Here is a 27504-nt window from a genome sequence, read left to right as displayed (position 1 = left end):
ATCCCATGAAGAGCAGAGAGAGGGAGAGAAAGTGGGGCTCACACGAAATGGGGCTTGAACTAAGTGGAGCTTGAACTTACGAACTGTGAGATCATGACCTGAGCTGAAGTCAGATGCTTTACCCACTGAGCCACCCAGGTACCCTAATAGTTGTCATTTTATTCTTTCAAAGTTCTTTATCAACTATGTTTATTATTCAATTTTCTCCGTTACTCATTTTAATTTTTTTTAATGTTTTTTTTTATTTATTTTTGAGAGAGAGAGAGCAAGAGTTGAGGAGTGGCAGAGAGAGAGGGAGACCCAGAATCTGAAGCAGGCTCCAGGCTCTGAGTTGTCAGCACACAGCCCAACATGGGGCTTGAACCCACGGACCCCGAGATCATGACCTGAGCTGAAGTCAGATGCTTAACTGACTGAGCCACCCAGGCGTCCCTCAGTTACTTATTTATATTCACAACTGGTCTGCCTGCTTTCATTCTAAGCCACCTACAGCCCACTGTTCACAGAGCAGGCAGAGTGAGCTTTCAAAAATATACGTTACTACAGCCAGAAAGACTCCAAGAGATTTACCCTTGTCTATCCCACCGAGCTGCTCCCCTGTGGCGTTGGCCCCTTGCCTTTTGTCTTCTGGCCGTGTGGGCTTTTTCTAACATGTGATGCTTGCTCCCACCACAGAGTCAGCTCCTTAATCCTGGAGTGCCCTTTCCAACTCCATACATCACCTCCTCTTGATGTATTGAGAACAATTACTGGGATCACCAGCCCCTGCCCCTTTTACATGAAGGCTGGATTTTCCCTTTTAAAGAACCTATCAGGGTTGCATTTCTCAAGGAAGATCATCGAAAGTAAAACCTAATGGTTTGGGGGTGCCTGGGTGGTTCAGTTTGTTAAGAATCTGACTCTTGATCTCAGCTCAGGTCATGATCTCACGGTTAGTGAGCTCGAGCCCCACTTGGGACTCTGCACTGATGGCCTGGAGCTTGCTTGGGATTCTGTCTCTCCCTCTCTCTGCCCCTCCCCCTCTCTTTCTCAAAACAAACAAACAAACAAAACCCTAACGGTTGGATCCCCATATCGACCTGGAGGCGACTCTGTTTTAGTGAACAGAGGAGAGAGGGAAGTTGGAAATCTGAGTCCCACTCTTTTAGTGGCTGAAGGGTCCAATTTTGGAAATCACTGCCACTTTCTAAGCCTCAGTTCTTTCCATTTGTAAACTGACCATATAATGTTGCTCATAGGATTTGATCTGTTCTCAGCCTTCAAAGCCTAGATCTACTTAGGTTTTCTTGAACCATCCCATCCACCCTCCAAACTTCATTAACACTTTCCATGTATCTTTCTCTGTCCATGTGCTACTTCATAACTTATGATTTATGGGGAAATAGGTTCTACTTACATAAATCGGTTAGAAAGAAGCTTAGGGCGGAAAGCTGTGACCACGGGGCAAAAGCGCCTGAGGTTAGCTAGCGAGATAGTGTAATGGAATCACGAGTAACTTGTTATATCACCTGCAGGAACTTACTTTCCATCTGATGCCAATGTACTATTGTATTTTGATCACAAGCTCCACTTGCCTCCCCTTTTGTTCTTCAACACACAAGTTAATAATTACTATCTGATTGTTTTCTCCACGTTCACATGTGTAAGATCTTGTTTTCTTCACGTTCACCACGTGGGTAATATCTTGTGAGCTCAATAAATATGGAGATGAAAGGGCAGTTCGGGCTCTTGTCTCCTCCGGGATGTTAGCATTTTTTTTTTTATACTGAATTCTCTGTTTTCTTGCTGGCCAAAGCGAAAACTCCAGACTCATAGTCTGGGACAATGATTTAATCATTTCCTGTTTTTTAAAAGAATTTGTTGCACACGGTGCCTAGCACGATGCCTTAATTACCATCCTAACAATCTGGTAACTTTGCAAAGAGAAAATGATTTCCTAGGCACAGACTTCTTGCCTGTTTTCTTATCTAAGTCACTGATAAGTCCCAAGGAGGACTCAAAACTATGAAAACCACTTCAGTGCAGATTTTCTACTGCCAAATACTGTCTTCTCCAGACTGCTGGGAAAATGAAAACTGTCTTGCTTTTTAGCGGTGGGGTGGTTGGGTGGCTCAGTCGGTTAAGCGTCTGACTTCGGCTCAGGTCATGATCTTACAGTTTGTGGGTTTGAGCCCTGCATCAGGCTCTGTGCTGACAGTTCAGAGCCTGGAGCCCGCTTCAGATTCTGTTTCTCCCTCACTCACGTTCTGTCTCTCTTTCTCTCAAAAATGTAAAAAAAAAAAAAATTGGTTTTTAGAAGCGGGGTTTAATAGTGGTTAAGAATCTGCACTCTGCTGATTAAGGTTCAAATTCTGGCTTTGGCATTTATCAGCCGTGTGACTTTGGGCAAATTGCTCTATCTTTTGGATCTCTCTTGAATGTCTATATAATCCTTGTCTGTCTCTCCTCCGTAAGGCAAGAACTTACCATGTTTTCCCTGTATTACGTCAATGGGATCCGTACTTCCCCTCCCCCCTCTATTGGACTCTGATCAGCTTCATCTCTCAGCTCCTACAGCACCAAGCACAGTGCTTTAACACGACAGGACCTGAATGAATGTTATTTGGAAATAATCTAACAGAGACAGGTCCAGATACTTCAGAAGCCTAACAGAGCACACGAAGACTTGATTCTATCCAGGGATCTTCTGCACTGAGCCATCACACGCTCTGTGTGAGAGCTAGTCAGCCAGAGCTGGTTCGCATCAATATTCTGCAACAAAAGGTAGCTTGGCCATAATCAGATGCATGTCAGCCTTTGATTCATTCTGTGCACGGAGAAGACCGAAAGGGAATCTAGACTCTGCTTGCCCCGGTCCTCAGACTGGGTGAACTTCCTGTTTTTACTTTGGAATTTGCTTAAGACAGGTGTAGCTTGTTTGCTGCCCAGACAAGTGTCTGGTGGAAAGCTTCACAAGGGACACCAGAGCACGGCTGCAGGTGTCAGTGCTATCTTCTCAGGACCTCTGACCTAGGACTATCCTCTCATCATCTGGGGTGGGTGGGCCAGTTACCAGAGGGCAGGCTGCTGGCTTGTTTGCCAGTGTCCTTGGATCCATCTAGGGTGGCTTTGCTTGGCCTGGAAATCTCAATGAGTAGCCTAAGCTGTAGTGCCTGGCTCACCGCTTTTTATGAAGGGCTTTGGGGGCAGTGCTTCGTCAGCGGAATCTGTAAGACTTGTGTATTTGGAGTATTTGGGCAAGGGAGGGATATTTCCCCGAAATGAGAGAAAAGTCAAATTGTTGGGTTTTTTTTTTCTCTGAATTTTTAATGCCTATTTTTGAAGGAGACAGTGTGAGTGGGGGAGGGGCAGAGAGAGAGACACACACACACACACACACACACACACACAGACACACACACAGAATCCAAAGCAAGCTCCGAGCTTTGAGCTGTCAGCACAGAGCCCGACACAGGGCTCAAACTCCCAAACCGCAAGATCGTGACCTGAGCCGAAGTCGGACGCTCAACCGACTGAGCCACCCAGGCGCCTCCAAATTGTTGACAGTTTTTAAGGGAAATTCACCATTACTGCTTTCAAGAATTGTGAGGAAAGGGTTACATGACTGCTGAGTTTCATTAGGAAACTGGGTGAGAATCCCTCGGCATTGGTGTTACGATTACACGAGCTAACGAGCTAACGTGTGTACAAGGTCTACCATTGAGCAGAAATATAATCAGTTTTTGAAGTGTTGCCTTCCTATTTTACACTGAGAACTACAGAGAACAAGTCCATAATTCTCAGTGGGTGGGAAGGAACATGGAGGCTCCATTTTCCTCCCTCCTTCTCTTAACCCACAAAAACATTATAAGTCATCCCCTTCCCCTCCTCTGGGACTGCTATTCTAGTCAGTGGTGAGTTCCTCTTCCTTTGAAAAACATTTGTTACTTGTTCTAGTAACGTGTAATCATGTGTTGCTTCTGAGGTCTCCTCGGTGCATGTTAGCATTCCCAGTATGAGGAATGACCCTTGACATTGTGACCAGCTATCCTTTGGTATTCTCCACAACTTATACCTGCTAAATGGAGTGGAATATTCTGGTCATTGTAGGAGGACACGTTGGGGCATGGGTTACAGCTTGTGGGATAGTTTCCAGGCCACTGGCTTCTACAGGAATTGTGACTAAGGAGGATTAGAAAGGGAGGAAACCACATTTATTATCTACAGGGTACTTTATGTGTATGATAATAGTCATAAAATTCACTGAGGACTTACTCTATGCCGGGCTACGAGAGTAGGCACCACAAATAAAAATTAGCTGAGCACCTATGTGCCAGGTAGCATTTCAAGCATTTTTCCTACAGCATCTAACATGCATTCCGATGTGGAGAGATGGGTATTGTCTGCCACGTTAACCAATGAGGAAATAAGCGTGGAGGGAAGTTACCAGATTCCTGTGCTTCTATTCCGAAGGCATTATAGTAATGCAATTATGAGTTCACTTGTTTAGACTGATGAGATCCTTGATAGTGGGGACCATGGCTTGTTTGATTTGTGCCCCAACATGGAGCACGGGGCCTGGCACATTAATGAATGCTCATTACCTTGTGTAGAATTGAACTAAACTCATCTGCTCTCTATGGCTCCCTCCTGCTCCTCCACAGGCCAGTGGGGAATACGAAATGAGAGACTCCTTCTCCCCTTTGTGCTTTCTCACCCTCCTCCTGCTTAGCTAAGTGCTATTACTCATTATCTTTTCTTGATCCCTAGACTGTTTCTTCAGAACTTCTCTTCCTTCACTTCCACCCTTTCCAAGTGCTAGGTGTCTATGGATATTTCAAGATCTGGAGCAGAGGTCAGAAGGGAAAGACTCTGGGGTTTAAGACAATGATGACCTTTCACTTATACTTTCTTTGAAAAATTTTTAAAGGAAGTGAAATGTTAACATTGTATTTATGCATGTATAGAATGCAAGACACAGGACCATGAAATGTGCTCAAATATTCCAACTAGGGTGTGCTCAATCTGGACAATATCTGGTGCTTCACTCCTGAAACTTTATAAATGAAGATCTGCTGAGGCTGTTGCTTAGCCTTTGGTTACATGAAATGCATCCTCAGGAATATCATCTTGTAGGCAAAGTCTTGCAAAATCAGGCTCTTTGTTCAGATAGGCTGCCTCCCATTGCTATATGGTTTTGTCTTTCATTTACGGAGCACCTGCCTATTGATTTTTCTTTGTGTTGAGACTGGACTTCTCTGCCCCTGTGTGCAGGTGAATTGAAGTTTGCTATCACCGTGGGTTTCTCGTGTTTCATTGGCAGGGATTCTCAGTCCATTAAGTGAGTGAGATCTGGGAGCTGCTAAGAGAGAAACAAATCTTTTTCTTATCTGGCTGCTTCTGCTTCTCCAGTTTTCCTGTATATTTCATTAGGCCATCATTATCCAAATGAAAAACAATCATCATAGCTATAGAAACCTCACATAGTTATTCTGAAACCAGAAACTACAAGGATAACCTCTTGATAATGAGTTAAAACCATTAAATTTTTTTTAAAGTGTGTTTAGAACCTTTTAAATGGGGTTCACATTAATCCATTTGGAAGTTTAGCTGAAACCAAGTTAAAAACAGCACAACAAAACGAGGTGTGTTCAAAGACCACAGTGGAATCTCCACGTGAAGTTTAACTGCATGGAAACGTGTCAGCGGCCATCTCACAATTATTTAACCACATAGGAACAAGCCGCCCTCTGGAGCACTGGCCAGAGGCCCTAGAGACTTGGAAGGTACTTTCCAGAGGACATAGTGGAATCCTCCCCTAGGAACGGTCATTTGATTTTTCCATAATTCATCCTGGATTTAATCAGAATCCTCAGGTCGGATGACTTAAACTTTGAGGTGTAATTACTCTAAAGGCTACAGAGATTCCATTTAGGATATTAGAAAAGCTACAGCTGTTGCAAAAACATTCCTATTAAAGAGCCACAAATGCACATAAAAGGGAACAGATGTTTACTGCCAGGATTAGATTTCCCCTGTATGAAAGTTCAGATCATAATGTTTTATTCTCGTTGCCAGTCCGAACCCACATTGCTGAAAAAAACATAAGGTAGTCTGTAAGGCTGTCCCCAATTTTATGTTTCCAAACTCGAAATACCCCTTCCCAGGGTAGGAAATACCCGTGAATCCTTTCTAACTTTGCAAGCTAGGGCTGGGGTATAATTTGTGGATAAAGAGCAAACTGAGATTTACAGTTTCTCAAATAAAAGGTAAAATGTGTCTCTTGGGTAATCAGCAAAATAGATGCTGGGGTTAAATAAAGCAGAATAACACATAGAGCTATGGATCCATCCTTCTCTGGGTTTTCATAGAATCTATCATTGTCCATATTTCTCTGTGAAAATAAGCAACTAGGATCGAGATCAATGTAGATCTTTCCCTTATTTAGGGGGAAGCATTTCAACCTGGAGAACTTTTGGTTTTCCCTTTTGTTCAGGGATAGAGGCCCTGCCGTGGTACTTGCCCCTTCCTTACTCTTGGTTATGCTAGCAGGCGAGATGTTTTAGATAGTGAGGACTCCTTGAAAGCAGATGCTTTGGGGATGTTTTCAGGCTCTCTGACCACTGTTAAATACTTAAATCCGTTTCATTAAATGGGCCCCAGTGGTATGACACAACTCTGCAGGGTACGTAATGATCCCTGGGAGGGTCTGGCTGAGCACCTGTTCTTCCTGAGTGGAAATGGAGGGGAGAATTAAATGGCTTTCTACCTGCCTGTCTTGTGGAAGATAATTTAGCACTGCAGATGGGTCAAACCGCTTGGTGCAATCTGTTCTACAATGTTTTTTGTACAGTGCAGGAAAACCAAGAGAAGTGGGTGGGATTTCTAATGTCTTCCTCACACCCTTTTGGTTTTTCTTAAGCTTTTCAGTTGCTTAAAATCGAGCTGGAGAGGGTGTGGGGCAATGAGGGTCTGCAGGCCCGCCCCTCTCCAGCCTGTGTGCCCCCAGTGAGGGCCACGTGTGCCGCCACGACCCTTCCGTCCTCAGGTGGCTTGTGAATATCTCTAAGTGTGACCGAGGATCACACCGCATCTGCATCGCTCAGGAGCTCGTTAGAAATGTGGGATTCTGGCCCCAGAATTGATGAATCAGAATCCGCATATTAACAAGATCCTCGTGCGATTCCCAACCACACTGATGTTTGAGACGCTCTGTTTTAGGGGCACAGTCCCCATGTAAAGTACATAGAATTTGTTAAATGTGTGGTTACCCAATTTAAACTTTGGTAAGACTTAATATTTACTATGTAGAGATAAGGTTTCCTATTCACGAATCAGAGGGGGAAGATATATTTGGTTACAGGTTAGGGAAATTAAAGGGAAGTGTGTCTAATGTCTTTATTTCCTAAATGGTTAGTTGGTAAATGTAGTACATGAGGTGGAAAAATCCAGACACCAAGATTCCCAGTTATAATTTCACCTTTGTCAGGTTTCCTTTCTAGAGACCGCCAACAAAATAATAAAAGTAATAGCTAACCTATACGCCGGGCACCTCTTCTGAGAATTTTACATTTATTCTTTAACTCGAGGAGATAAAAATATCCTCATTTTTCAGGTGAGGAAACTGGGGCACAGAGAGGTTAAACAACTTGCCCAAGGTCACACAGTAAAGAATAAAGTCAGGATCCACACCAAGCCAGCAGGTCTAGCTGACTCAGCCACACTTCCACCTGTTGATGGCAAGCCAGCACCAAATGCTTTAGATGATCACCACAGGCCAAAGAACTCAATTCTGTCCACTAAAATATACACAGTTAGAAGTATGAAATAAACTAAAGCTCAGACTTGTTCAAGGTCCCCCAAATGGGGGAAGAACTAGGATGGGTCTTCTGATTCTTCCTCCCATGATCTTTTAGTTGAAAACATGTTTTTAAGTATACAACAATGATTTATTGCTCAATCTCCATGCTGTTTTGAATTCTGACATTTTCACTCTATACCTCAACCATTAAGAGCTGTTTTTCTAATTAAAAAAATTTTTTTCCAGTAAATCTACCAAATAAGAGACAGCTGTGCACTAAGGGATTCTGTTTCTCTTGCTGCTGCTGCTGACTGTTCAAAAAGTTCGTGTTTATGATGCTGTGGGCTGTTCCTCCAAGTGGCCAAAAAACATAGAAGGCAAAAACCAAGCAACCAACCAAGCGAAATGACCAAGATAAGGAAGAATTGGTTTGTTTCCTAGCTGCCCGTCTGGAAAGCTAAAAGGCCACCAAATAACTGAGAACTGACAAAAGGCTAATTTCACTTTGAGTTTATGACCTTGAGAGCTAACCCTGGGAGAAGGCCTGCTACATGCCAGGGGAAGGTACATGCTGTGTTTGATTTACTCCTTACAGTGATGCAGTGGGGGAGCTGGGGTTCATCAGCCCCGTTTCACAGATGAGGAATCTGTGGCTGAGAGAACTAAAGATGTTGCCCGCAGTTACAGAACGCGAATGGAAGCTGTACTCATAACCTCGATGCTACATTTCACAGATAAGGCCAGTACAGGCCAGAGAAGTAGAACCTTGGCCCACAGTCAAAAAGCTGTGCCTGGAATCCTGCTCAGGATGGGCCAAGCTGGCCTGATGACAGGTGAGAAATCCTATGGAATTACTGTGGACCTTCATCTCTTAGCATGAATATTCCTTCGAGAGAGGTTCATCTGCTTTAGGAAACGAAATCTTTCCTCAAAAAGGATGGAGTCAAAAGGCATATTTCTTAAGTGTAGGAAGGACATTATGTTCAAATGAACAGGCTTGTCTGATTTCAGCCATGGAACAACAGTGCTGGAGAACGCTGATGCTTGGGAACTTGAAAGGCATGATTTTGGGGGGAAAAAGTCACAGTTTGAGATACAAACATCTCCAGCTTTATGAAAGTCTGCCTTCTTGTGATACTTTCTGACCAAATAATAACCAAAAGGAGAGAAAATAATGTTCTGTAGGCAATTATCCTGTTTGGCATCTGTCTAGAGGTGACAGCTTCTCGAAGAGACAACAGTTCTACCAAAATGGCAGTGTCACAGCACTCCACAACCTACACATGGGATGTTCTCTTGGGTATTCTCACTGTTACATTTAAGACACTGTGGCTGGCACATTAAGTGGCAGGTGTCACAAAATGATTCAAACTTGCTACCTCAAGCAAAATGGGCACTTTACTTCCTGCCTTAATTCTAGAAATAAGTTTGCCTGGGAAGATGAGCACAGTGGGGAAGAGGAAGAAGTTGCCGAAGTGAGGAAGCTGTTCTGGAACAAAAATCCCACATGCCTTGCACACGACCGTTGTCTGAGGGTTATTAGGTGGATCCATATACGGACTCAGAGAGAGCTGGAAGTTACCGTGAGTGCTTAGAGGCTGCCCCTAGGCTGGCGGTCCTCACCTGGGCTTTTTGCTTCCCTGAGGACAGTGGTCAATGTCTGGAGACCCTTTCAGCAGTCACAACTTGGAGTGTGCACACTGCCAGCATCTCGTGGATATAGGCCAGGGATGCCGCTCCAGTTTTTAGAATCCCAGGATAGCCTTCCGCAGCAAGAATTATCCACCTCTAATGTCGACAGTGCTGAGGCCATGAAACCCTGCCTGCAAAACTGCAAAGTGAGTGCGTGTTCTTGATAGCCTCTGATTCGGGGTGCTCTTACACTGGGCCTGCCATTGTCTCCTCCCCACCAATCCGTTCACTGACTCCAAGAGGAGAAAAGTCTGATTGAATTAATACACGCTAAGGTATGACTGACAGCACTAGCAGGAACACCTGTGTTTTTATTTTTTTGTGGGTGTCAATTTTTGAGAGCACAGGAATGGAGCCCGGAGGGTGGGGCAGAGGGAGACACAGACTCTGAAGCAGGCTCTAGGCTCTGAGCGCTTAGCACATAGCCTGACGTGGGGCTCGAACTCACGAGGCATGAGCTCATGACCTGAGCCGAAGTCAGATGCTTAACTGACAGAACCACCCAGGCACGCTGAAACACCTGTGTTTTAAGTGGCATGAATTTAATCTAAATGTACCTCCAATCTGCGAAATTTTTAGCGAGGGTGCCTTAATAACATGGACACTTATTTTTAGTGGATGGTGAAATTTATAAAGCGCCGCTCACCTTTTTTAAATTTTTTTATTTTTTTTAAATTTTTTTCAACGTTTATTTATTTTGGGGCAGAGAGAGACAGAGCATGAACGGGGGAGGGGCAGAGAGAGAGGGAGACACAGAATCGGAAACAGGCTCCAGGCTCCGAGCCATCAGCCCAGAGCCTGACGCGGGGCTCGAACTCACGGACCGCGAGATCGTGACCTGGCTGAAGTCGGACGCTTAACTGACTGCGCCACCCAGGCGCCCCATCGCTGCTCACCTTCTAAAGTCATATACACATAAGCAAACGTGTGATGCGATGCCACTGGAATACAGTCATGACTACTTTATTACAAGCAACTATTTGCACTTAGTGTTGATCACCTTTCCAGCAAGGGAAGAAACACTAGAAGAAACTTGCTGTGCCCCCAAACAAACCTTATTTACTTTCTCTTCACGGCTAATATTGACCTGTGGGTTTTGATATGATAGAGCCCATTTTTGTTAGGTATTTGAAATGTCCCTGCTCCCATAAATCCCAGGCTGTCTTCTCTCTGGGCTGCTGTGGATCTATATTTGGAGGGCATGCTGCATAGGCTTGTATTTAAAGCTAGTGAAGCAGACGCAACATGAGTAAAATAATTAGCAGTAGGGATGAGCTTCAGAGTCCCTTCTTATTGGAAGGCTTAGAAATGGAAGGTTTTACTTTTCTTTATGCCAGTGTATGAGTGTATCACTTTATGCCAAAGTGATCCCACCTTGGCAAACTGGGGTGACTCCATGAATTGCTTTACTCTGTTCTCCTGAACATCAGCCAGGGCCATGTATGGTAGGTTGATGTGCAGCAATTTGCCGAGTTCCAGGCAAGTTAACTGGCTCACCTGGTCTTTATCCAGTGGGCTCAGAGCAGCAAAATTCAGAGAATAGTTGGGGCTCGAAGGGACCTTGGAGCTCACACCAGCCCCAAAACCTCTGGACAGTTACAACAAAACCATGCCTGACTGCTGCCCTTCCCCCTCCAAAGTGTGCATGTGATGTGGGCAGCGTTGAGACAGTCTGGGGCGAAACTGGGTGAAGGCAGAGGGCCCTCATCCAAATGAAGCAACCTCCTTGTTTCTAGGACTAGCAGGCCCTGTCTTCCATAGCTCTAACCCGGACTCAGGATTAGGGCAGCTGTTGATTATTTAGGATGACATCATACCGGCTGATGCATTCAGGTGGCTCCTTGTGTCAAGGTAACTGGTTGACTTTGTCAACCAGTGCACCCCTAGGGACTGGCAAACGATAGTATGCTATAGGGCGGGGGCAACTCTGGCAACGCGATGTGATGTGCACAAAGTGGGTGGGGACAGTGGTGAGAAGCTTAAAGAGTGCCAAACCCGTAGATGGCAAGAGTTCCTGGGAGAGAAGCGGGGGGGGAGGAGGAGGGTGGTGGTGGTGGTGGTGGTGAAGAGAGAGAGTTTCGGATGAAGTATGGTAAAATTATCACCGGCCCTGGGCCAACCTGTCCCAGGCCCAGGAGCTCCATACTCTGGCCAATTCAACTCCTGTCCTTTTGGCTGGTGCATGTGGAGATCAAAGGCGTTTCTTCAATGAATCTGTGGCACACGGAAAATTCCTGTGAAGGGTTGGGGGCCTGATAGGGTCAGGAAGCACAGTGTATTCTTCATCTTGGAAATATTGAATCTTAAAGCCGGTCTCTAGTAATTCAACTTGCTCTGGACTGTTAGTTTGCAAGGAGAGGGAATCTACCATGGCTATAACTGCCCCTGCCTGGAAACAATTAGGCTCATCCCAAGCCTGGTCAATATTTCCTGGGTTCCTTTAAGGCCAGGGATTGCATAAGAACCATGCGCAAAAGGATCTTTAGGAAATCCTCGTCTGGAAAGTAGGGAACAAGGCAGTTGGATGTATTCTAGAGGCAGGCCAGCAGCAAAAGGATGCTAGAATATTTACGAATAGATTTTCAGTGGTGTCTCGTTCCTTGAAAACTGTCCATTCATTTAAAATATCCCTTCAGGATGTTTCTGGATCGCTGCTGGAAAGGACTGGGGGGACCCATTTCTGACTCCCACCTATGATTCTTTACTTCTTGGACTGTGGAAAGGGCTGTTCAAGAGAGCTGGATGGCATTTGGTTATGGGATGTATCTGATCCATCCTCTAATGTGTTTGAAGCAAGATAATAGGACAGTTGCATCCCCCCTAAGCCTTCCTGGCAGGAGTGGTGTATTTGGCTTGGAGATAGTGACTGGTAGTAGATAGTGGAGATAGCTACTGGTGGTGGTGACAGTATCTGTCATTTATTACTTGAGGCTCATGATGTTTCCGTCGTGCTAAGCATGTGACGTGATTTATTTTTGACCCTTAACACTAATATTGAGATAAATAATGATCCTCTCCATTTCACAGATGAAGAAACTGAGTATTGAGAAAGGGAAAACAACTTGCCCTAGGTCACAGCGGAAGAGGCAAAGGCACACTGGATCCTAGGTGGATTTGCCCACAGGCCTGTGCGCTTGACCCCGCTGTTGCGTTTTAATGGGTCAGCCATACACATATGGTTTGGGGCAAGATGGTATATACTTTCCTGGGTTAGAGACCTATTGTCCTCATTATTTGCCTGCTCCCCCCATCCTATTCTGCACTTAAAGAGATAAAAGCAAATAGAAGCAAAATAAGAACTGAGAGACCAGGAGTCCAGGAGGGCCAGAGGGGGAGGCTTCCCCCCAGGTTGGGTGTCTGGAGAGAGCCTCAGCAAGAAGACGAAGCCCTTGGCCATGACTGTGTGCAGATACTGTCCTCTTCTCTTGGGGGGCCTTGCACACTCTTCCTGACCTGTCAGCCAGCGGGAGGGGCCGCTATAGCCTTACCACTATGTGCCCTCAGGGACCTGGTCACCTCCCCAGAAGACCCTTCTCCTCTGGCTTGTAAAAGATGCTTTGCAACATAAAGGCCACCAGCCTTTGAAGAGGGCTCTCTGTTTGAGGAAACCTATTGAAACTGAACAAATATTCGTAGCCCAAATCATATTTTAAGCCCTTGCTTTGTAACATGCTTCCTAGAATTCTCACCCTGTCAATTCACTTCCAAACGACAGGAACAAGTGAAACACTTTCTACTTGACCTCTCCATCTCTCAGATGCATTATTATTCATTAATGTATTCTATCTGGAATTTTGAGGGATAAACCTGTCTTCATAGCTTAGATGCACAGGACCAAAAACAAATCATAACAAACTTGCAGAGTGTGCCGAGGAGGGTCCGAAGCCAGATCACTTAACGTTCATGGAGTGCCTGCTGGTGACAATGACTGTGCACATACTATTTATTGATCTAGACTCCGTGCTCTCCCCTTAATCGCTGCTGTTTCCTTAGAGTATACCCACAAGACTTGTCACACAGGGGGCTCTCAATAGATGTTTGCTGACTGATTTAACTAGGTTATTGATACAACTCCAGGATCCTTTCTGCCGTCTTTTTAAGCAACTTGCTCAAATTCACCAGGTTAATAACTGGAAAACTGGGGATTTGAACCCAAGGACACATGACTCCAAAGTCTATGTTCTTTTCACGATATCATGATGCAAACTCCAAAAGCATCTAGAAGTGGTGGTCAAAATAGATCATCCTAGCCCTGTCTGGAGATGCTGATATTACCTGGGAAAGGTTTAGAGGACTGTACCAGACATCTTTAAACAAAAAGATGACTTCAGCGGTGCCTGGGTGGCTCAGTCAGTTAAGGGTCCAACTTCAGCTCCGGTCATGATCCCACGGTTCATGGGTTCAAGCCTTGGGTTGGGCTCTCTGCTGACAGCTTAGAGCCTGGAGCTGCTTCAGGTTCTGTGTCTCTTCCCCCCCCCCTCCCCCCCCCCCGCCTCTCCCCTGCTTGTGCTCTCTTTCTCTCTCTCTCTCTCTCTCTCTCTCTCTCAAAAATAAACATTAACAAAAATGACTTCAATATAAAAATCCAGTCTTACCTGACCTCACCTACTTCCATAATATTTTCATGCATTTGTATAGCCCTTTGTGGCACAGACTCATCATCGAAATCTGTGTGCTCTCTACTTCCTGGGCACATGCTAGGCTGCGTTCCTCAGCCTCCCTTCTAGTCACACGTGGCCATGTGACTGAGTTCAAGCCAGTGGAGTGAGTAAGAACATTGGGCACTGCTTCCAGGCCTGTCCCGGCCTATAAAGCAAGTCCATATATCCTTTCATTTTCTTTTCTCCCTCTCCTGTTGAATAGAGAAAATTATGAAGTCCTAGAAGTGAATGGGCATGTAAGAAGGAAGGAGCCTGCGCCCTCAAATGACCGTGGGGAATGTTATCCATCCACCAACAATGTGTGGCACTGGATTTAACATGAATCAGATATAAAATTTTGTTGTATGAAGTCACTGAGATTTTGGGGTTCTCCTTGTAGTAGAGAGCATCATTTTACACTTCATAGGATTCCAAATCGTTTTTTTAATCTTCTCCTAAAACTTTTACAAATGCAATCAGAGCCGATGGAAGCTCAAAGGAGGAGAGGTGTGAAGAATCATTTATGAGAAGATCTGAGACACCTGCACGGTACATTGCTGCATGGCTGTAAGCACATTACTTTGAGTTCATGGGCTTTGTTTCCCCACCTGTAATTTCAGGAGGTTGGAACAGATGGTCTGTAAGATTCCTTTTAGTTCTAAACCTCTGTACGTCTTTTGAGTTGTTAAAAAATCGGTATTGATGTGTTCAGAAACTGTGATCTCTTGACTGTGATTTTCTCCAAGGTAAGAACTATTTCTTCTGTTTCTATGTCTGGAGTCTAATATCTTAGATGCTGTAATGTTAAATTTAATTAGAATTTTCTATTGAAAAAACTCAGACTTTGCTAATGTTCTGATTTATGGCAATGATTTCTTGATCTAATTTGGAGCACAGTATCAAATGATTGAAATTCTCATGAATATTTTCATTATGCATTATTGAGTATGGTAGGCTATTTCATATTCATTTACATAGACTTAATCTTTGAAGAATGATTTTATAATAATACTGAAAGGCTTTTTTGATTAAAGTTAGTGCCAGCAGTAATTGGTATTCTGATGGCTTCATTTATAGTTCTATTTAGCTAAATAATATAGGAGTATAATTCCTACTTAGAGTTGAGAAAATTGGAGTGCAGAATATTCACTTAACTTGAGGTCCACAAAAGTAGTATTGGGAAAGTATGAACAATTTCTAAAGTTCAGAAAGGCCCAAGGGAGATGATACAACATGAAACAGCCTATGCTACTGTCATGAAAAATTTTATGCCTTCTGGTTTTTCACAATTTTTTTTTGTGTCTGTGTAGTGTGGGGTCATTTTCATTTTATTCTCAACAATATTCTATTACATACGTTTTGATTATTAAGAACACGCAATGAATTCTATTTAATAAATGCTGTTTGGCAGGTAAAATATTTGGAAGCATAGGGCTCAAGGGAGATATGTGTGGGGAAGTCACAAGAGGGTCTTGGCAGAAAAGCGGGAACCACAATTTGACGCTATAAATGTGGAAAGAAATATAATGATGGGAAACCCATCTTCGTTTGCTCTTTCTTTGTATTGGCAGCTGCGAGGGTATGTGTCTCCCCCCTCTTGTTTTCTGCTGTCACCTCCTCCTTATGTGCTTATGTTCTACATCCTGGGGAACATGAAGCATGCAGGAAGATACTGTATCAGTATGGCCCCTTGGTCTTGGGTGGCATAGGAACCTATGCCTATTAAGACAATGAAGTAATAATAGCAGCAAGTGTTTTAAGATGCTTATTTTATCAAGGATTATAGAAAGGATGAGCTTGTATTAAAAACTATGTACTTCCTTTTGTGTGAATTGTTTGCTTCAAATGTTATGTTTCGATTATTGCTTCATTAAAAATGTCTTTCCATTAAATAAGGAATGACAGAGGCATTTCTTGTCTCTCCTGTTTTAAAAAAAGAAAGGCCTGTTGTATAGAGAAGTCTTTCAGGAAATCCTAAATAGGATGCTGAATTTGAATGAGACACTAAAGAGAAAACATGAATTATGGGAGTGAGCTAAACAAAGTGATAACACGTAAGCTTACCTGAAAAACAAACAAAAAAAACTGAAAACATTTGTTTACATCTGTTTTTTTCCCCCCATTGTAGTTCAGTTAATCATATGGGCCATTTTTCACAATTAACATTAGTGATGCCTATTATGTACCTGGTTCTCCCTCAGAATGTCTATGTTGTGTCCCAATGTGCCACACCCTGTGTTAAATGATTTGTATAAATCTAATACCCTCACCACAATCTTTTGAGAAAAGTTCAGTATTCTCAGCATGGGGATTTTTTTAAGCTCTCCCAGTGAGCAGTCCAGACTGAGCACCATAACCCATAGATACTGCTCACCAGAAAGCTACATTCTTCTGAGGGCCCACATGGAAGTCCTTTAATTTTCTTTAAACAACCACCACCACCACCACCACCCTCCCAGGAAGAAACTCCTTTCTTAACCGAATGCACCTTACAACTTTTAAACGACCCACTAAAGAAGAATGTCCAGTAAAGTTCCATTTTTCTTTTTTTATGAAAAATGCTGCCCTAGGAGTGCACTCCTGAAGGACATTGTGATCATTTAAACTGGAGAGGTTGCTACCCTAATGGGCTTTTTAGATAAATGCCAATGATGGCACCCACCAGCCAAATGCATGGTTGCAGGGACGTGGGTCTGTTGTTCATGGGCGACAGTAATGGAGCACACCCAGGTAGTCATTGGGAGTAAAGCATCTTTAACTACATTTCTGTTTGTCATCGCGGCCAGGTTAGGCCTAGATTCACTGGTGACATATTCTGTGTGTGTGTGTGTATGCATTTATTTATTAAAAATGTTTGTTTTTGAGAGCGAGAGAATCTGAAGCAGGCTCCAGGCTCTGAGCTGTCAGCGCTGAGCCCAACATGGGGCTGACCCCATGAGCCATGAGATCATGACCTGAGGTGAAGTCAGACACTCAACCGACTGTGCCACCCGAGTGCCCCTTAACCGGTGATATTTTAGATGTCTTTTGTAGGTGCTCAGATGAAGTGTTAGAATGAATGTTAGAAAATAAACATTTCCCAAAACATTTCCAATATGGAAGACAAAAACCCTCTAGATCAGTGGTTCTTAAACTTGTGTGTATCAGAATCATCTGGAGAGCTCATAGAGAATCCAGAAGCTCAGGTACATGCTGTTAGGTTGGATGGTAGTATAGAGCTTGTTTGGCCTTTTTTTTTTTTCTTTAAGCCAAAATTTCCAGTGATGTGGATACCTTACCACCAAGTTGAGAGACCACTGCTCTTTTCTCAACACTAGATGCACATCAGAATCACTTGAGGAGTTAAAGCAAACAAAAAACCCCCCAAAACCAAGAAAAACCCCAAAAACAAAAAACAAAAAAAACCAAACCAAACCACTTGCCCAAGTAGAGTGGTTTAAAAAAAACAAAAGAGGCTCCACCCTAGACCAAGCCAATTGGAATCTTCCAGAGTGGGTCACAGACACTGATATTTTTAAATAGTTCCCTAGTTTGACTGTATTGGGCAGCCTGGGCTGAGAATCTGTGTCCACCTTATGGCTTTCAGAATGGGATGTACTATGGAATCATCTAGACAGTTTTACAAGAATGCTGAGTCTTGGGTCTACCTAGAGATTCTGATTTAACTGGTCTGGGGTGACATGGGCATAATCAGGATTTTAAAAGCTCCCAGGAGAGAGGCACCTGGGTGGCTCAGTCGGTTAAGTGGCTGACTTTGGCTCAGGTCATGATCTCACAGTTTGTGGGTTTAAGCCCTGCATTGGGCTCTGTGCTGACAGCTCAGAGCCTGGAGTCTGCATTGGATTCTGTGTCTCCCTCTCTACCCTGCCCTGCTCACGTGCTCTCTCAAAAAATAAACATTAAAAAAAGGATAAAGGCTTCTGGGTGGCTCAGTTGGCTGAGCATCTGACTCTTGACTTCAGCTCAAGTCATGATCCCCAGGGTCATGGGATTGATCCCTGTGCTGGGTGTGGAGCTTAAGATTCTCTCTCCCTCTCCCCCTCCCCCACTTCTGTGCCTGTGCACATGTGCATGTGCACGTGTGCTCTCTAAACAAAACAAAAATTAAAAACCTCACAAGATGATTCTAATGTACTGGCAAGTTTGAGCAGGTGAAGGCTAGGTCATCCATCAAAGAGGGGGTTCTGCTTTAATCAGTTGAGGAAAGACTGCTCACCTTACCTCCCTTGGCAGTGAGCATGAGGAAGACTAACAAAAAAAAATGAGACCTATCACTACTTAATGTCACTTAGCCCACAAACCATGAGATCACGACCTGAGCTGAAATCCAGAGTCAGACCCTTAACCAACTGAGCCCTTCAGGCGTCCCCAAAAGAAGACTCTTGACTCACTGCAAACAAAATAACATCACATATTCATTAGGAACTCAATTTTTGTTCGGAAAAGTTATTTTCAATTCTTTTGAAGGGTCTTGCACCTGCCAATGTGCCACTGCGCCGGACCTTCAGTGGCATTTGGGGGAATAGAGAGGAGGATAGTCCCAACACAGCAGAACCCTGCTAGGTTACGTTTGTTATTTGTTATTATGTTGTTTGTTAGCAGAAGCCAAGTAAAGATGTGCGGGGTGATTCTTGGTTATGGCAACCTTGGAGGTAGAGATGTGTTTATCAGACTGATGACGGCTTGATTGGGGTGGTTGAAGAAATGATGATGGTGATGCTGAGAATGGGCTCAGAGTGGGGAGCAGGGACAGTGGGGCTGGGGGTTAGGGCAGACCTCTAGAAAAAGCCAAAGAGTGTAAAGGAATTCTTCTTGAAAGAATACAGGGGTTAGTGATAAAGAAATTTTTTTCTTTGTCTTGTACTTCCATCATTCATTCTCTGTAAAGCCCTGTCCCTTTGACATTTCAACTTCTTGATCACTTGGCTGCAGCTCAAACTTGGAAGGTGAAGTTCTTCTAGAATTTTGGGGAAAATTTTTCACTAATCTGGCTGGATTTGGTGAGATTTCATTAATCTACTCTCTTTCAGAAAGTTCCACACTTTTCAGTAGGAAATCTATCTTCCAGGAGAAGTTCAGGATGTTAAAGAGGTGAGAGATGGGAGGACAGAGGCCATCGGATTACAACAGGGCCAGGTTTTCTTTAGCTAGGATATGTGGCAAGGTCCGGCCCCCTTTACCCATTTGTATTGTGCAAAAGGTCACTGTGCATTCTCTTTACTGAGAAAAAAGTATTTGCTTTTGTGTCAAAGGGTGATGTGTTATTTGCACAGGAATTTGCGTTCCCTTTTTGTGCTTTTCTTGACTTCTCCCTTGTTCTGGTGGAAACGGCAGAAAATCTTGAACTGAGGTTCTGGGTTCCTTTCTTCCCCGGACAGGACACTATGGAGTGACTCGCTTCTACCAATTTGTGTGTGATGGGGGTTGGGAGGGGGTATAAAATTATAAGCATTTTCGGCTTTCCCCTCTCCTGCCTTCTAAGGTGAGTTCCTTAGAAAGGAAGATCTATTTATTCTGCTGAGTGGGGCCTTAAAAGGGGATGTAAGGGGGAGAGGGGAGAGAAGGGACCCACAACCTTTAGAGGAAAAGAGCAGATGGAGTTATGGGCTGGGGAGGAGGGAGGAGAAGAGGGAAGAGAATCCTGACTGACCTGGGGGAGGGGAAGCAGTGTGTTTAGAGCCACCACACCAGGATTTTTGGCCTTAGCAGGGAGAGCGAGAAGAGGACAAGACATTTCAGCAGTTACCATTAGTAGTGATCGGTGGGAGAGCTGTCTGTGGAGGAGTTGAAAGATTTTCTGTGTGATGTGGGTACAGCAGCCTCCCTTCTGCCCTCAAGGCATTTCAGAGAAGACTGATGTTTCCTTTCTAGCCTTTCAGTGAGATTTTTGTTTCTTGTAGAAGTGACACCAAGCCGAGGAGGGAGCAAAACGGCCCCCATTGTTTCATGTGGTTAAATGCCCAAGAAATAAAACCAAAGGTCCTTTTTGTAATTGGCTCCACCAACGGGAGAGCTAGCTATTTGGGCGAGTTGGTATTTTTCCTTCTCCAGAACTATTTGTGGCAACGTTTGTCATGTGCATAGCTGGCTCCATGAAATCCCAGGCCATGTTTTATTTTTGGCCACCACCAGGGAAACAGGAACTTGGAAGAATGTGAAAGAAGCCTCTAGATGCTCTTTCGGAAGAATTATGCCAGGAGTGCATAAATCAATATAACCTCTCCCAGCTCCTGTAGCAACATGGGGAAGGATGCAGAGCATCGTGTCTGGCTTCTACGGTTGTGTCCTTTGCAGGGGTAACCAGTACAAAGACTTGGGGTTTGGCAGGCCTGACTTGGGGAAGAAGGGACAGAAGGGCCTCCAGCACTGGCAGGCTCTCCCTCCCTGCCATCAAAGGCTCTGGTACTTTGGGTGGATGGTTGGTGCATGAAGGATAAATAAGAGAGGGTGTTTGTTGAGAAAATTTTCAACTGTGACCAGTCATCCTTGTCTCCTTAACGAGAACTACGTGTTGAAATAGTAATGCTAACTCATTGCAAAGAACTCCTTGAGCTGTGTGTCCCTCAGTCCTCACCAGAAGACATTTCTAAGCTTGACAAAATCAAGCTTAGACGAGCAAAGGCATAAATCACAAAATGACACCTCAGTAGAGCTCACTGTGTAGAACCTAAAAACTTGTAAACGTGATGGCATGGTATTTGTTGACGTATGCAACTTATTTGTAAATGGTTCAAGATAAAAATTACATAAAGACATAGCGACAGGGACAGAGAGACATAGAGAGTGGGGAAAAGAATTAAGCAAATGTGATAAAGTTTTGACATTTGAGGACTCTGAATCGAGGGTAGCTAGGGCTTCTTGGAACCAATCTTGCAGACTTTTCTGTTAGTATGGAATTATTTCAAAAGAAGACAGAGAAATTTAAAACGGTCAAATATTGCCAAAATGAAAAGAGACATATACTAAAATTGGAAAATAAGATAAAAACAGAGAGGAAGGCAACCCATAAGAGACTCTTAAATACAGAGACCAAACTGTGAGGGTTGCTGGAGGGGAGGGGATGGGGGGAATGGGCTAGATGGGTGATGGGCATTAAGGAGGGCAATTATTGGGATGGGCACTGGATGTTCTATGTAAGCGATGAATCACTAAATTCTCTTGAAACCAATGCCACACCGTATATTAACCAACTTGAGTTTAAATCAGTTTTTAAAAAGAATAAAACAAAATTGGAAAATGATTATAACATCAATCATTGACAATGAATTATTTTCTTAATGTGTGAATCATAAGAAAAAGATAAATGACACAACAGGGAAGTTAAATGAGCAGGTAAGTTAAAGTCTTTTAAGTGGTCAGTGTGTGTGTGTGTGTGTGTGTGTGTGTGTGTGTGTGTGTGTAGCCAAATAATCAGTAAGAAAAATATAAAGTTTTAAAAAGCTGTGATAACATTTTGTCTAATACTCAAAAATTAATTACCAAAAAGCTCCAAACTTGGAGGATTTATGATTAAATGAGTTGCTGTGCTGCTGATCGGTATCTCAATCTAATAATCTGGTGACAATTTGGCAACAGAAAAGGTTTTTAAAGATATTCAGTCCCTTTAACTTAGCATTTCCTTCTGTTTCCTTGAGATTAAACTCTACTATTAGAGCTGTGAAGGCATATACAGCGTAGTTGGTTCTAACATTACTTAAGTCACATTATATTAAAAGTCTAGGGGCATTTGGGTGACTTGGTCATTAAGCATCTGACTCTGGATTTCGGCCCAGGTCACGATGTCACACAGTTCCTGACATCGAGCCTGCTGTGAGGCTCTGCACTGATGGTGTGGAGCATGCTTGGAATTCTCGCTCTCCTTCTCTACGCTCCTCCCCTGCTTGTGCACGTGCTGTTTCTCTCAAAATAGACCTTTTTGTTTTTTAAAAGTATAACATCAAGGGCCGTATCAGTGAATGATTGCTAAGAAACCATGACCAAAATCCTATTTCAGAAGAGTATTATGTTAGCAGTAACACTGTTAACATTATCTTTGGATAGTGTCCTAATTTTGCTGTCAACAACCTCCTGATTCCGTGATGATGGTCTACTTAGGCTGTGGGACATAAACACAATGGTGATTCTCTTTCTAAAGGAACGAAACAGTTATAAGGATCATTTGAAAAGCCTAAGGAACACGTGGAGAGCCACCCCTGGAAAATGCCATGGGCTCACAATAAATTACTGAGTTTTGCCAGCTTAAATGTTTGGTTTGACTCTGAAAAACCTGTTCATTAGGATAGTCTTAAAACACAGAAAACACTGCTCTGGGGATCCCTTTTTCTTCCAACCATCAATGTACCCATGCTCTACTTCATGAAAATGTGATTTATAAATGTTTACATGTGAAGTATAACCTAACTGTAAATGTAGAAGGAGAATTAGAGATGAACTAGTCTCCTTTTCTCCTTTAATAAGGAATTAAAGATCTAGGGACATTACGTGACATGCTTGGTTACTATCCTTAATATATAATAAACTTCTATAAACCTCGAGAGAAACATAAAATCCACAATGAGCAAGTGGACCATAAATATGAAGTGAGTTACGGATGAAGAAATACAAGTGGCCAAGAAGCATGTAAAAAAAAGTCAACCTGAGCGATAATGAGAAATGTAAATTAAGCAAAATGAAGAATTACATAGGTTTTTTTTTTTTTTTTAAACAAATGACCCCATCCCCAAACATGCAAACAATCTGAAGATCATACAGTGGAACATTGGAGCAACAGCTGAGAGCTGTCCTATCCTTGCTAACATCCCTCCCCTCGTGCCTGGGATACACTCAAGAGTAATAGTTTGAGAAAGAAAAAGAAAAGGGCAAACATCACAAGGATGTTTCTTTTTGACCAAGGCCAAAAGCCTCTAACTTTGGTATTTGAACTTTTAGGTATTCATTCACATTTTGGAACAAACTTTGCTGTGAATCATGGTTTTATGCAAAATAGAGCTCATTATAATGTCATAAATGTTAGCGGAATTCCCCTCAGATTACTTAGGAAGCAGTGCTTAATGCCAGATTAACAAAATACTATATTAAGGCACTTTCTGACTATCTCCATTAAGAGTCAGTATCTTTCAGTGAGTGATTTCATATAGTCCTAATTTCAAATTAGGTAAAGCAACCAGAAAATTTTGGCAAGACTGGACTCCACTGTAGCTGATATTAAATAACCCTAGAAAATAAACAAATTTCCATGCAAGCTAATGCAAAAATAAATTTACTAAGCATTCTGGCTGAAAGAGATTGCATACCATCAACATGACTCTTATCTGAAAATGTTGGTCTTCTTGCTTTTAGGAAAATAAATTCAATGTTCTTATTCCTTTTAATTTAAAGAATGGTTTTATTTTCAAAGAGATCAATTGATTTCCTGTACTGCATAACAGTAATATTGCCTATTGTTTTTCAAAGAAGAAAATAATGTATATTTGCCCTTTAAATTATGCTCCTAAAGCAAGCACTTAACTCCGATGACTTACATACAACTTTACTATGGTCTCCCACAATAAAACTCTTTAGAGTTTTTAAAATAAACACACAGCCTGAGACCATAGCAAAAAAAAAAGCGAGGGGAAAGGATACTTTTTTATTTCGTCCACAAACAAGGGAGTCTAAAGCGGTAATTCTCTCAGCTGAGTCCATTAACATGCAGTAAACGTGTGTATGGAGTACATTTCTTTTGCAAATAGTACTGTTAGTTTCTACACTATGAAACAAATGCCAGGAAGCAAAAACTCCCTCCTCCACTGGGAGGCACCTGGGGTTCCAGCTCAGTCTGCAAGAAAAGCATCTTGACTTCAAGATCAGCTGAAAAGCTGGCTCAATCTAGAATTGTCCTGGAGTGAGCCTAGATTCGTCACTCTGTCCTGGAGATGCCCTGAGTTGACCTTGGAGGTTCTGCTCAACAATAAGATGGCCTGGACTCTATTGGACTCTAGACCAAGAGTTCACAAACTACAGTCCTTGGGCCAAAGCTGGCCTGCTGCCTGTTTAGTAAATAAAGTTGTGTTGAAACATATTCTGCCTGTTTATGTATACTCCATGGCTTTTCATGCTACAATGGCAGAACTGAGTAGTCTGCAATGCCAGAGATATTTACCATCTGGCTCTTTAAAAAAAAAATGCTAGCCCTGCTCTATAGAAACCTGGGATGGATGGCCACTTCTGGACTCTATCTGGAACCAACCTCACAGCAATGGACATCCACTAAATTACCCACTTTTCTACCAAGTTTTGCCATTTTCATGTTTCAAAAGGTTACATGAGACTATCTTTGAGACTATCTTTGGAGTATTTTTCTAGTGGGCAAGTTATCATGGAGTATAGAGCCACTCTTGTGTCACACTTGATCTTGCACTATCCTGTATCAGAGGGGGACACTTTCCCTAGGCTTTGCAGTGTGGCTACCTGTTGCTTGATATCTACGTGTTCACACATGCCTGTGCCTGCAAAGATTTATACTTAATTCCTTCCAGTTGAAATTCCCACACATAGGTAAACACAGAGGAGATTGCTAAGGTTGATGTGTGCCAATTTTCCACCGAATGACCGAGTTTATGACACAGAACAGGTGCAATTGAAGTGGGAAAGAATTTTGCCTGGTTGGAAGTGGAATAAAAATGGAGTGGATATGTTCTGATGACTGTTAGTGAGCAAAAAAAAAAAAAAAAAAATAGGAAAAGGTGAGATGTGGTTCTGAGGCCTTCACTTCTTACTGGTGTGAATCGTTCTGGTCTGTTCAGGCACTCCATCTTTTTGCTGCCCCAGGAGCTCCAGGGTAGGTGGGTATAAAGGGAGGGCAGTGATACTGAGGGAGGCAGTGTTATGGTAATTAGGAGGTCCCCAAACTTACAGAAGGCTTACTGGCAACTTTAAGTCGCCTCAGTTTCTCAGGTCTACTAGGGAATGGTTTCTTGGAGTACTTGTCCTGTATGTTTAGTTTGTCACTAGGTGAGGTGACATGAATGGACTATCAAAGGTCAAGCTGTACCCATGACTCCCAGAGGTCTAGGAGTATCTGCCCTGCTGTCGCGGTAACCACAAGAACACGTGTGGGCTTGGTGCTAGGCTGGAAGGTAGACAGCAGAGATTATAAACTGGTAGCCCACGGGGTTGATTCCAGTCAGCAGACATATTTTGACTGGTCCGTGAGTCTTTGGTATTCTATTAAGTTAATTGTTAATATTTATGAGTGGCAATACTTCATTTAAAATCTGGATTTCCAACTTCTTTTGAAAAGTTGAAGTCTTTGGGCATTCTGGGCTTCTTCCCTACTGTATGTCAGTGATCACCTAGAGTGGAAGAATGGCTTCTCTTCAGAGAACCCGAGTACTCCAGTTTTGTTTGTTGTTTTCTCTTACACCCAACCTGTTCCCACATTGGTGTCCTCTGCCTGGCCCCTGGGGCCTTTGAGTTTGCAACCCCTGCTCTGTGTGTTGCACAAAGAATTCACACTGTTGCAACCTCATGTTCCTTGGGGGTCATTCTGTCTCATTTGTCCCTTGCTAAGAGTTTCTACCTCATTCACCTGATGCGATCTAATCATATTCCATCCCGACTGTACTGCTAACTGGAATAAACAGCCCATTTTGGAGAAGTATGTAGAGCCATTTCTTATATTGACCTGAATGAATATAAAGACTCAATGTGTCTCATGTGCAAGGGTTATCTTAGGATGACTAAAACCAAGCTTTCACTGTGAATTACCATTTCTTCACGATAGGTTTCTGCATCTCATAGTTTCTGAAGAAGAGCAAAACTCACTGGTAGGGATGTATTCCTAGGATATATCTGCATTTAGTCTTAGTTGATGGTTTGGAAAATAATGTTGTGAAGACTCTTAGGTTGGTCTTCTAGAAACCCTGTATTTCTCTTCAGGTGGAACAAAAATGGAGACATGCAAAGAGAATTTTAAAAAAGAGATACCTGTCATACTGTTGGGAGTCATAGGTTAGTAATCATTCTGGACCTTTTTTTTCACTGACACCTCCTACAAAGAAAAAGACAAAGAAAGAATACCCCAGGTTATAACCTGTATCTTCCGTAAGGTTTTTGTTTCAAACAATATCATGTGCATTAATTAGCTTGAGGCAATTTGTTTCTCTCAACTCCCACCTAGGGAACTTGAAGCAACCGTGGACTCTGTGACATGTGTCAATTTACAAGATGTTTCATTCTTAATCTCAGGGTTCCTTCCATAAATATGCATTTAACATATTTTATTCAAGATCACAACTATTTTTCCATCTCAAGTTTCAAGAACACTGCCAGCACACTGACTTGCTGCTTTTCCCAAGAGTGGCGAAGATGTACTAGCATCTTTAGTCTAGATCTTTGCTTCTCAAAGTGAGAAGCATTAATCTCACATTTGATCAGTGGCCTCCAATCCCTGCTTCCAGTTCTCCCTGAGACCAAGCTGTGTCCTTCCTGCCCCTTCAAGGGTTTGGTTCCTCAGTCCTTCCTGAGCAAAACCGTCCCTGTGTTTACATAAGCTGGTTCAAGTGTGGTTTCTGTCACTTGCAACCAAGAGTCTGGACTGATAACACTGACATTAAAATATAACGTTAATACAAATGTGTGAAAATAGTTTTGTGTCCTTTGTATGATCTCAAAGATGAAACTATAAAATCTCAGTCATGTTCTTGCTATACCATCACTTAAAAATATCTTTGTTTTCACAACTATATGGTCAACTAATCTTTGCAAAGCAGGAAAGAATATCCAATGGAAAAGGACAGTCACTTTAACAAGTGTTGGTGTTGGGAAAATTGGATGGCAATATGTATAAGAATGAAACTAGACTGCTTTCTTATACCATACATAAGAATAGATTGAGAATGGTTGAAAGACCTAAATGTGAGACCAGAAACCATCAAAATCCTAGAGGAGAATACAGGCAGCAACTTCTTTGACTTCAGCTGTAGCAACTTCTTACTAGATGCATTGCAGAACGCAAGGGAAACAAAAGCAAACATGAACTGTTGGGATTTCATCAAGATCAAAAGCTTCTGCACAGCGGAGGAAACAATCAACAAACCTAAAAGGCAACTCATGGAATGGGAGAAGATATTTGCAAGTGACATATCTGATAAAGGGTATCCAAAATCTATATAGAATGTATCAAACTCAGCACCCAAAAAGAATGAAATCTTGCCATTTGCACTGATGTGGATGGAGGTAGAATGAATTATGCTAAGCAAAATAAATCAATCACAGAAAGACAAATACCATGATTTCACCTCCTATGTGGAACTTAAGAAACAAAACAGATAAACATATGGGAGGAGAAAACAGAAATAAACCACAAGAGATTCTTAATGATAGAAAACAAACTGAGGGTTGATGGAGGGG

At 42.8% G+C, this 27504-nt stretch overlaps 1 protein-coding gene across 6 annotated transcripts in view; it reads right to left on the bottom strand.

Annotated features, from left to right (window-relative positions):
- The window catches only part of THRB (thyroid hormone receptor beta), a 388679-nt gene that overhangs the window by 84178 nt on the left and 276997 nt on the right, over positions 1 to 27504 (bottom strand). For all 6 annotated transcript variants that reach the window (XM_047874360.1, XM_047874362.1, XM_047874359.1 and 3 more), the window contains one exon: positions 26080 to 26143. In XM_047874360.1, coding sequence (XP_047730316.1) covers positions 26080 to 26101 — 22 coding nt within the window. In that variant the 5' untranslated portion in view covers positions 26102 to 26143. The remainder of the gene's footprint in view (positions 1 to 26079; positions 26144 to 27504) is intronic.

The sequence above is a fragment of the Prionailurus viverrinus genome, chromosome C2 (assembly GCF_022837055.1).
Source record: "Prionailurus viverrinus isolate Anna chromosome C2, UM_Priviv_1.0, whole genome shotgun sequence".
Lineage (NCBI taxonomy): Eukaryota > Metazoa > Chordata > Mammalia > Carnivora > Felidae > Prionailurus > Prionailurus viverrinus.
The sequence above is the reverse complement of the archived record's forward strand: the minus strand, read 5'-3'. Positions and strand labels throughout refer to the sequence as shown.